Source organism: Ovis canadensis, chromosome 5 (genome assembly GCF_042477335.2).
Source record: "Ovis canadensis isolate MfBH-ARS-UI-01 breed Bighorn chromosome 5, ARS-UI_OviCan_v2, whole genome shotgun sequence".
NCBI lineage: Eukaryota > Metazoa > Chordata > Mammalia > Artiodactyla > Bovidae > Ovis > Ovis canadensis.
The window spans coordinates 23,771,015-23,782,692 of NC_091249.1; the positions used below are offsets into that span (position 1 = coordinate 23,771,015).

Genomic DNA, 11,678 nt, shown 5'->3' on the forward strand with positions numbered 1-11,678 from the left:
CATAATCAGTCTTAGGTTTATATTAAATACCATTTAATACAATTGTTTGAATCCACTAGTTTTCACATTTTTCCACTAGTTTCCACTAGTTTTTATTTTCCTTACCATATTTTTTATTTTGTGAGTTCTCATTTCTTTAATTATTTTCTATATAAATGCACATATTTTGTAAACACAAAAGTGAACAAAATATAAAGTCTCTGTTCCTTTGGACCTTAAATCATAATGGAAAAGGCCTATTACATAATATAAATGCATGGACATGATATACTGTCCTCAGAGATAAATCATGTTAAAAGACGAACTTTATAGCCTATGTAGTATTTTATGCAGTATGGTGTGGAGAAGCCTCTGCATGTTAAGACTAGGAACAGAACCAGATCTAGAGCATGCCCATCAGATGTGTCAAAAATGACCAAAGCCAAAGCTAAATAATAACACAGAAAGGAATACCACAAAGAAAAATGAGAGAAGGGCCAGCACATCCACAGCTGCATGACTTTTTAAAAAAACTTCTGTCAAATAAACAAAGATGGGTATAAAATCTCGGTAAGACCAGGGTCATGAGGCTGATTCCATGGCGAAGCAAGTGGAGTGATAAAAGTTCAGTCAGTCTTTGGTCCCTCGAGACTGAGGTGACGTCAGCACCCACACTGTTGCCTGTTCTATCTGCAACCTGGCTCCTCTGTTGGGCTCTTCATTTATGTTGCTTTTCCCTCATTATTAGAACATCTCTTCTTAAACTTTTCTTACATTTAATGCATTGGATTCTAGATGTTTTTGACTATGTATCAAATCCATGCCTTTATTTTGTGATCCTGCATGCTTGCTCACAAAAACTTTAAAAAGTGAGCATATACACATACACGCATATTCACACAGAACAGGACAAAGAGAACCAGGAAGCAGTTTTGCAGGCATTATGAATGATACTCCCCAAGTATTTGATTATATGTTATTTAGTCTGCAACACTAATGGGTCTCAATCTTAGAATATGGGAAACATTTTTCTGGCATATCCTACCCTCTTACATTAGTTCATTTGGCTCTCTGAATTTGTGGGGTCCACATCTATGGATTCACCCAACAATAGATTAGAAATATTCCAGGAAATCTCAGACCGTTCAAAAAAAGCAAGATATGAATTTGAAACTCACCAATGTTCTTAATTATATGTACCACATTTCTTCATCCATTCTTCCATTGATGGATATTTAGATGACTTCCATGACTTGACTATTTTAGACAATGCTACAATAAAAATTGGGATGTATGTGTCTTTTGAATTATGGCTTTCTCTGGATATATCCCCAGTAGTGGGATTGCTGGATATTGCATGCATACATATTCAGTCGCTTCAGTCTTGTCCAACTCTTTGTGACTCTATGGACTGTAGCCTGCAAGTCTCCTCTGTCCATGGGATTCTCCAGGGAAGAATACTGGAGTGGGGCCATGTGCTCCTCTAGGGGATCTTCCCAACCCAGCAATCCAATGAGTATCTCATTCATCTCCTGCATTGCAGGCAGATTGTTTACTGCTAAGCCACCGAGGAAGCACCTTGCTGGGTCATATGGTAGTTCTTTTTTTTTTTTTTTTTTAAGGAGCTTCCTTACTGTTCTCATAGTGACTGTATCGACTTACATTCCCACCAACAGTGCAAGAAGTTTCCCTTTTCTTCACATCCTCTCCAGCATTTATTGTTTGTAGATTTTTTGTTGATGTTCATTCTGACAGGCATGAAGTGATAACTTATCAATTTTGAGTGTTCTGTGGTGACAGAAATGGGAAGGAAATCCAAAAAGGAAAAATATATATGTATAAATACAATTGATTCACTTTGAAGCACATTAGAAACTAACACAACATTGTAAGGCAAATATACTCCAATAAAAATTAATTAAAAAGATAAAAATCTCAAAATGCATCTAAATAAACTATAGACTCTATTCTGTACATTACATCCCAATGACAATTTATATAACTGGAAGTTTGCTTATTTTTACTTCTTTTACCCATTTTACTCATCTTTCTCTGGCAACCACCAATTTTTCTCTTTTCTATGAGCTCATTTTTTGTTAGGGTTAGGGTTTTTTGTTGTCGTTATTTTAGAAATTGTCATGGTCTGTGTGCGGGTTGGAAAAGAATTTCCAGACATGAGGCAGAATGAGAGGAGAATAAAGTTTATTAGAGTGGGAGATGCTGTTAGAACAGTGGGCCAGCTCAAGGGAGAGCTGATTTTGAACAGGGGTACTTAGTCCATTTTTATACCAAGGATACAATGAGCAGGATAGGGGTCTTACGGGTCATTTGCTGGTTGGATGAGGTGGGGAAGAGTAAGGCAAATGCCTTCTCCCTATGGGTAGGAGGGGAGACAGGTTATACTGCTCAGGAGGACCTGAAACTCTTTAATAGTTACAACATGGGGGAGGGAGGGACAATAAGAGTCTGTTTTTTCCTGTTCCTGCATTCCAAGGCCCTCCTTGTTTTCCTTCTGTTCTTTTGTCTTTGGGACACCACAGAATCCACACATGAGATTATATAGTATTAGTATTTTTCTTAGTCCATTTAACATAAAACAGTCAAGGTCCATCCATGCTATCACAAATAGCAATATTTCATTACTTTTTATGGCTAATTAAAAAGACATAGCTTATTTTTTCATTTATTCATTGATAGGAATTGTATTGAATCTATAAGTTTCTTTGGGTAGTATGGGCATCTGAACAACAGTAATTCTCATGGGAGAAGGCAAGAGATGGGACGAATTGAAAGAATAGCATTGAAACATGTATATTACCATATGTGAAATAGATCATCAGTCCAAGTTTGGTGCATGAAACAGGGAACTCAAAGCTGGTGCATTGGGACAATGCTGAGGGATGGGATGGGGAGGGAGGTTGGAGAAGGGTTCAGGATGGAGGACACATGAACACCCATGGCTGATTCATGTCAATGTATGGCAAAAACCACCACAATATTGTAAAATAATTAGCCTCCAGTTAAAATTAATTAATTTAAAAAACAATATTAATTCTCTCAGTTACGAGTAGGGTATATCTTGTGTCTTCTTCAATTTCTTTCACCAATGTCTTTTACTTTTCAGTGTACGGGTCTTACACCTGCGTGATTATTCCTAGGTATATCATTCTTTTTGATGCAGTTGGAAAATGTGCTATTTCCTAATTTATATTTTTGATAGTTCATGATTAATGTAGAGAAATGCAACAGATTTGCAACTGATATTCATAGCAGCATTGTTCACAAAAGCCAAGACATGGAAATGACCTAAGGTTCAATGGATGGATGAATGGATAAAGAGGTTATGGTGAATGTACACAATGAAATAACACTTAGCCATAAGAAATGACACACAGAGGAAATCCTCTGGCTTATGGCAGCATGGATGAAACATGGAGGCATTATACTAACTGAAAGATGTAAAACAAACCAAAAAAAATCAAATACTATATGATCTCACTTATATGTTGAATTTTAAATAAACAAAAACAACAGAAAACTTATAGAAAAATCAGATTTGTATCTATCAGAAGCAGAGTATTGAGGCTTAAGAAAATAGAAAAAAAAAGTTATTAAGAGACAAAAACTTCCAGATATAAGTACTAGATGTAGATGCAATATAAAAAATGACGAGTATAGCTAATGTTGGGCTTCACTGATGGGTCAGTGGTAAAGAATCCACCTGCCAATGTTGGAGACGTGGGTTTGCTCCCTGGGTCAGGAAGATCCCCTGGAGGAGGAAATGGCAACCCACTCCAGTATTCTTGCCAGGTAAATCCCATGGACAGAGGAGTTTGGCGGGCTATTGTCCATAGGGTCACAAAAGAGTTGGACACGACTTAGCAACTAAACAACAACCTAACTAACATTCTGTACAATATATAAGAAAATTGTTGAGAGAGTAAATATAAGAATTCTAATCACTAGGAGGGGCTTACCTCATGGCTCAGATGGTAAAGAATCTGCCTGCCAGTGCAGGAGACCTCAGTTCCTTCCTAAGGTGAGAAATTTTTTATTTTCTTTTTTATTTTATTTGTTGGTTCATTTTTATTGTATCTATATGAGAAGATGTATGTTAGCTTAACCCACTGTGGTAATCATTTCAAAATATATGCAAATTATTCCAATATATATCCTATATTCCAAGAACTTACACAGTGGTATATATCAATTATTTTTTAAATGAAACTGGACAATGAACAGCTGACTTTTGTCTTGCTCCTGTTCAAAGAAGAGAAGCTTTTCTTCATTGAATATAATGTTAGCTCTGTGCTTGTGATATATGGCCTTTATTATGTTGAGCTCTGTTCCTGCTTTATCCAATTGTTGAGAGGGTTTTTTTTTAGTTTTTTAATATAAATGTATTTATTTTAATTGGAGGTTAATTACTTTACAATATTGTATTGGTTTTGCCATACATCAACATGAATCTGCCACAGGTATACATGTGTTCATGCTGGACTTTGTCGAGAGGTTTTTCTGCATCTGTTGAAAAGATTATGCAAGTTTTATCCTTCATTTTGTTAATGTATTATATCACATTGATTGATCACAGACATTGAACCATTCTTGCATGCCTGGAATAAGTTCACTTAATCAGGATACATGATCCTTTTCATGCATTATTTAGTTTTGCTAGTGTTTTGTTGAGAATGTTTGCACTGGGGTTATTGGTCTGTAATTTTCTTTGCTTGTAGAGTCCTTGTCTGATTTTGGCATAAGGGTAATGCTGCCTTTATAAAATGAGTTTGGAAGACTCTCTTCCCCTTCTAGTTTTCAAATACTTTCTGAAGATTGATATTAATTCCTTTTTGAATGTGTGGTAGAATTCACCAGTGAAGACATCTCATCCTAGATATCTGTTTGTTGGGAGGTTATTTATTATTGATTCAACCTCCTTACTAGTGATTTACTTCTTCACATTTTCTGTTTTATAATTATTTAGTCTTGGGAGGTTGTATTTTTCTAGAAATTTTTCCATTTTTTTCTAGATTATCCAACTTGACATATGATTGCTCACAAAAGTCTCTCATCATCCTTTGCATTTCTCTAGTATCAGTTGTAAAATCTCCTCTTTCATTTCTGAATTTATCTGAGTTCTGAACTCCCTCTGCCAGGCACACACTTCCACACACAGTCTTTCATTTTCCTCCTCTTACATGAAGTCACTGCTCACAGGTCACCTTGTTTTCAGGTCTTGCCTAAATACCTATGACAAAGTGAATGCACTATTCACTGTCTCATTTAGAGCTGCTTTAGATTTCTTTATACCACTTGTTGCCATCTGTAAGTATTGTATAATGTTATTAATGGCTTACATATTTTTCTCCATCATTGAACTGTAGGCACTTTTGCTTTTCAGGACCTTTGAAGAAATTGCCTAGATAGTAACTATTAATGAATCATGGTCAGACCTCAATTTACATTCCTGAAATCATGAATAATTGTTCATTAAAACTATAGAATACATGACTTCTTGGGGGGAAGTTGATTGGAACAAAAATTTCAAGTCACAGGTGGCACAGGAAAACACTAAATCAGATCTGCACACAGAATATTGAAATTAGTTTCTTGATGACCAAGTGTAAGGACAATTTTAATTATATATTTCATTCAAGCTTGTGTGAATATTTGTAATATCATCTTTTTCTTTCCTAGTAGTTGCTTCAAACACATGGAACCAGGCAATGATACACAAATTTCAGAATTTATTCTCCTGGGATTGTCAGAGGAACCAGAGCTACAGCCCCTCATATTTGGACTTTTCCTCTCCATGTACCTGATCACTGTGTTTGGAAACCTGCTCATCATCCTGGCTGTCAGTTCAGACCCCCACCTCCACACCCCCATGTACTTCTTCCTCTCCAACCTGTCCTTTGTAGACATCTGTTTCATCTCTACCACTGTCCCAAAGATGTTGTGGAACCTCCAGACTCAGAGCAAAGTTATAACCTATGAAGGCTGCATCACACAAATTTATTTTTTCCTACTCTCTGCAGTGTTGGACATCTTCCTCCTGACAGTGATGGCCTATGACCGCTTTGTGGCCATCTGTCATCCTCTGCACTACACAATCATCGTGAATCCCTGGCTCTGTGGACTACTGGTCCTGGTGTCTTGGATCATGTGTATTCTGAATTCCTTGTTACAAAGCTTAATGGTGTTGCGGCTTTCCTTTTGCACTAATGTGGAAATCCCGCACTTTTTTTGTGACCTCAGTCAGATGACCCAACTTGCCTGTTCTGACAACTTTCTTAATTACATGGTGATTTATTTTACAGCTGTCCTTCTAGGTAGTGGTGCCCTGATTGGTATCCTTTACTCTTACTCAAAGATTGTTTCCTCCATACGTAGAGTCACGTCAACTCAAGGGAAGTATAAAGCATTTTCCACCTGTGCATCTCACCTCTCAGTTGTCTCCTTATTTTTTTCTACAAGCCTAGGGGTGTACTTTAGCTCCGCTGCTACCCAGAGCTCACACTCAAGTGCAATAGCCTCAGTGATGTACACTGTGGTCACACCCATGCTGAATCCCTTCATCTACAGTCTGAGAAATAAAGACATAAAGGGGGCTCTGAGAAGGCTCTTTGTGATGGTGAGTCCAAAAAGGCAAATAATTCTGGGCCTGGAGAAATGCCCATCATTGCGGGGCTCAATGACTCAGAGTCAGCTGTTGTGATTCTTTAATCAGAATGTGGAAGTGAAAGTTGCTCTTTTATTTATTTCCTGAATTTTTATTTTTTCTACTATCTGGTACAATGGAATTACCTCATTTATTAATGAAGATATGCAATGGCCTTCTTCTCTTTTTTTTCCTCAAGTTTCCTTACTTTTTTCTCACACTTTGATATGAAACAGTTGAAAAATCTTATGTATTGCAAGGAACTGCCTTAATTTACTAAGAATCAGTTCAGTTCAATCTCTTTGGGACCCCATGGACTGCAGCACACCAGGCTTCCCTGGCCATCACCAACTCCCAGACTTTGCTCAAATTCATGTTCATTGAGTCGGTAATGCCATCCAACCATCTCATTCTCTTTTGCCCCTTCTCCTCCTGCCTTCAGTCTTTCCCAGCATCAGAGTCTTTTCCAATGAATCAGTTCTTTGCATCAGCTGGCCAAAGAATTGGAATTTCAGCTTCAGCATCAGTCTTTCCAATGAGTATTCAGGACTGATTTCCTTTAGGATTGGCTGAGTTGATCTCCTTTCAGTCCAAGTGACCCTCAAGAGTCTTCTCCACACCAGAATCCAAAAGCATCAATTCTTCAGTGCCTAGCTTTCCTTATGGTCCAACTCTCACATCTATACATAACTAGTAGAAAACCACAGATCTGATTAGACAGGCTTTTGTCAGCAAAGTAATGTCTCAGCTTTTTAATATGCTGTCTGGGTTGGTCATACCTTTTTTTCCAAGGAACAAGCATCTTTTAATTTCACTGCTGCAGTCACCATTTGCAGTGATTTTGGAGCTTTCCAAAATAAAGTCTCTCACTGTTTCATTATTTCCCCATCTATTTGCCATGAAGTGATTGGACTGGATATCATGATCTTAGTTTTTTGAATGTTGAGTTTTAAGCCAGATTTTTCACTCCCTTCTTTCATTTTCATCAAGAGGCTCTTTAGCTTCTCTTCACTTTATAAGGGTGGTGTCATCTGCATATCTGAGGTTATTGTTATTTCTCCCAGCAATTGTGATTCCAGCTTGTTCTTCATCCAGCCAGCATTTTGCATGATGTACTTTGCATATAAGTTAAATAAGCAGGTGACAATATAAAGCCATTATGTACTATTTTCCCAGTTTAGAACCAGTCTGTTGTTCCATGTCCAGTTCTAATTGTTGCTTCCTGACCTGCATGCAGACTTCTCAGGAAGCAGGTAAGGTCATCTGGTATTCCCATAATGTTCGTTGTAGCACTATTTATAATGGCCAGGACATGGAAGCAACCTAGATGTCCATCAGCAGATGAATGGAAAAGAAAGCTGTGGTACATATACACAATGGAGTATTACTCAGCCATTCAAAAGAATACACTTGAATCAGTTCTAATGAGGTGGATGAAACTGGAGCCGATTATACAGAGTGAAGTAAGCCAGAAAGAACAACACCAATACAGTATACGAACACATATATATGGAATTTAGAAAGATGGTAATGATAACCCTGTATGCGAGACAGCAAAAGAGACAGATGTATAGAACAGTGTTTTGGACTCAGAGGGAGAGGGAGAGGGTGGGATGATTTGGGAGAATGACATTGAAGCATGTATAATATCATATAAGAAACTAATCACCAGTCTAGGTTCGATGCAGGATACAGGATGCTTGGGGCTGGTGCACTGAGATGACCCAGAGAGATGGTATGGGGAGGGAAGTGGGAGGGGGGTTCAGGATTGGGAACATGTGTACACCCGTGGCGGATTCATGTTGATGTATGGCAAAACCAATACAATATTGTAAAGTAAATAAAATAAAATAAAATAAAATCTGAAAAAAAAAACCTAGATCCAAATGTTACAATAGAATTAAAAAAATCTTTTTCCACAGTTTGTTGTGATCCACAGAGTCAAAGGCTCTGGTGTAGTCAATAAAGCAGAAGGAAATGTTTTTCTGGAACTCTCTTGCTTTTTCAATGATCCAGCAGATGTTGGCAATTTGATCTCTGGTTCCTCTGGCTTTTCTCAATCCAGCTTGAACATCTGGAATTTCACAGTTCACATACTGTTGAAGCCTGGCTTGGAGAATTGTGAGTATTACTTTGCTAGCATGTGAGATGAGCACAATTGTGTGGTTTGAGCATTCTTTGGCACTGCCTTTCTTTAGGACTTGAGTGAAAACTGAGCTTTTCCAGTCCCATGGCCAGTGTTGAGTTTTCTAAATTTGCTGGCATATTGAGTGCAGCACTTTCACAGCATCATCTTTTAGGATTTGAAACAGCTCACCTGGAATTCCATCACCTCCAGTAGCTTTGTTAAGGCACATTTGACTTCACGTTCCAGGATGTCTGGCTCTAGGTGAGTGATCATACCATCATGGTTATCTGGGTCATTGGGATTTTTTTTGTATAGTTCTTCTGTGTATTCTTGCCACCTCTTCTTAATATCTTCTGCTTCTTTTAGGTCCGTACTGTTTCTGTCCTTTATTAAGAACCATTTCTTCTCAAACGACAAATGTCACCCTAGTTTACTGTGTCACTTGTTTTACTGAAAGAATCATCCATTGGAAAAAACTAAATTTGGAAGCTAAGCCATGTTTATAATATTACAGAAGAGGAAAAACCCGAGTACAGTTTTTCACTTCTATGTCCATCATCCCTTTTTATATTATTCCTGAGCTGGTGTTCTTGATGGTGTAGACCTTTATATAATTATGTGCTTTATAACAGTCCATTGGGTTTTATTCTCCTAGTTAGGATTTTGTTCTCTTGTCCACATTGGCTACCAAAGTCACTGGCAAAACTGATTATCACACGCATATCTGCCCTTATAGTCTACACAGAAGCAGTGAGTGAAATGAAAGTTACTCAGTCCTGTCTGATTCTTTGTGATCTCGTGGACTATACAGTCCATGGGATTTTCCAGGCCAGAATACTGGAGTAGGTAGCCTTTCCCTTCTCCAGAGGATCTTCCCAACCCAGGGATCAAACTCAGATATCCCACATTACAGGCAGATTCTTTACCACCTAAGCCACAAGGAATTGACTTAGTATGACCTTCAAGTCAGAGATGATATTGACTATAATAATGTAAACTTTATACTTTATAATATTATGCATGGCATTCATTTTCAGTCTGTACATATACCCATTAAAGTAACAAATACCTCCTTACCCATAGGTAGAGACAGTAAGGAATAGAGGTATTAGCGTAATATATAGGTGGTGCTAGTGGTAAAGAACCTGCCTGCCAATGCAGGAGACAGAAGAGACCTGGGTTTGATCCCTGGATCAGGAAGATCCCCTGGAGGAGGGCATGGCAACCCACTCCAGTATTCTTTTTATTTTTAATATAAATTTATTTATTTTAATTGGAGGTTAATTACTTTACAATATTGTATTGTTTTTGCCATACATCAACACGAATCTACCACAGGTATACACATGTTCCCAGTATTCTTGACTCCAGAATCCCCATGGACAGAGGAGCCTGGTGGCAACAATCCACAGGGTTGCAAAAAATCAGACACGACTGAAGTGACTTAGCACACATGCACAGATAGGAAGCATAGTCTACTGAGAAGGGAGTATGCAAGAATTTCATAGACTAATAAACAGGCAGTTCCTCTCCTAGACTATATGCTGGGAATCAAATAGAGACATTCACAACATCCAGCAATACACATTTTTGAATGAAATTTACACAGTGCAAATGAAAATAAATGTTTCAGGGTCTATATTTCAGATTCAGTTATAATTTTCTGTCTAGATAATTAAAGATTAAAATATGTTTTTAATGAGTCTGGCTAAAGGCTTGTCAATTTTGTTTATCTTCTTAAGAGCAAGCTTTTAGTTTTATTAATCTTCACTATTGTTTGTTTCATTTCTTTTTCATTTTATTCCTGCTTAGATATAAAAGGGAATGCATTTGAGTCAGTTCTGATGAGGCGGATGAACCTAGAACCTATTATACAGAATGAAGTGAGTCAGAAAGAGAAAAATAAATATCGTATTCTAACTGAATATATAATATATGGAATATAGAAAAGTGGTACTGAAGAATTTATTTACAAGGCAGCAATGGAGAAACAGACATAGAGAATAGACTTATAGACATGGGGAGAGGGGAGAAGAGGGTGAGATGTATGGAAAGAGTAACATGAAACTTACACTATCATATATAAAATAGATAGCCAACGAGAATTTGCTGTATAGCTCAGGAAACTCAAACAGGGGCTCTGTATCAACCTAGGTGGGTGGAATGGGGAGGGAGATGGGAGGGCAGTTCAAAAGGGAGGGGGTATATGTATACCTATGGCTGATTCATGTTGAGGTCTGACAACAACAAAATTCTGTAAAGCAAGTATCCTTCAATAAAAAAATAAATTTAAAAATAAGCTTTTAAATTATAAAAGAAAAACTTAAGTAGTGTGGAATATTGGTTTCACTGCAAAGGGTAATTTATTCATTAAGGTGAAAGACTGATGAAACTGTTTTTCTATTTTCTTATTGAATTATCTTACTATTCCTGCTTGAAAACTTGTAGCAATGCCTACAACTATGATTTTTCCCATTGTTCTAAATAAAAAAATCTCATTCATTCTAAATATTGCCATAAAAGGAGCAGTGAACAAGTGATAGCATCCACTGTATATCTCCCATATGATGCGATAGAATTTCCTCAATTTTCATGATCAAAACTGACTTATGAAAGAACTTGAATTTCTGCCTACTCATAAGGTTCAGAGTCAACAGTTTTTGTGTACAAATCTGTATGTGCTTGCAAGTTCTCCTTGGAACATCAAAGAAGTAACTTTTTAACACAGTTCTGTGAGCAGTCAGGATAGCCAAGGGGTCTAAGACACCAGACTCAAGCTAACACATTTCTGTGAAAAAAAAAGAAAAGAAGCTTGAGTAACACAGTAATCAGAAATGCTGTCTCCATATGTCAGAATATGATCAAACAGGGAAAATAATCCAAGAAAGAGTGAATTATGTATATGTGTAA

The 11,678-nt window shown here is 37.3% G+C and overlaps 1 protein-coding gene across 1 annotated transcript; it reads left to right on the forward strand.

Moving 5' to 3' along the window:
- The first annotated feature begins 5,692 nt into the window (after positions 1-5,692).
- LOC138440576 (putative olfactory receptor 7A2) lies at positions 5,693-6,697 on the forward strand. The gene has a single exon (XM_069590275.1). It carries the CDS (start codon positions 5,693-5,695, stop codon positions 6,695-6,697), a length of 1,005 nt encoding a protein of 334 aa, XP_069446376.1.
- Positions 6,698-11,678: the final 4,981 nt, after the last annotated feature.

What these genes read in the sequence shown, in the direction of transcription:
- LOC138440576 (XM_069590275.1), top strand. Translation starts at nt 5,693, where the DNA reads ATGGAACCAGGCAATGATACACAAATTTCAGAATTTATTCTCCTGGGA.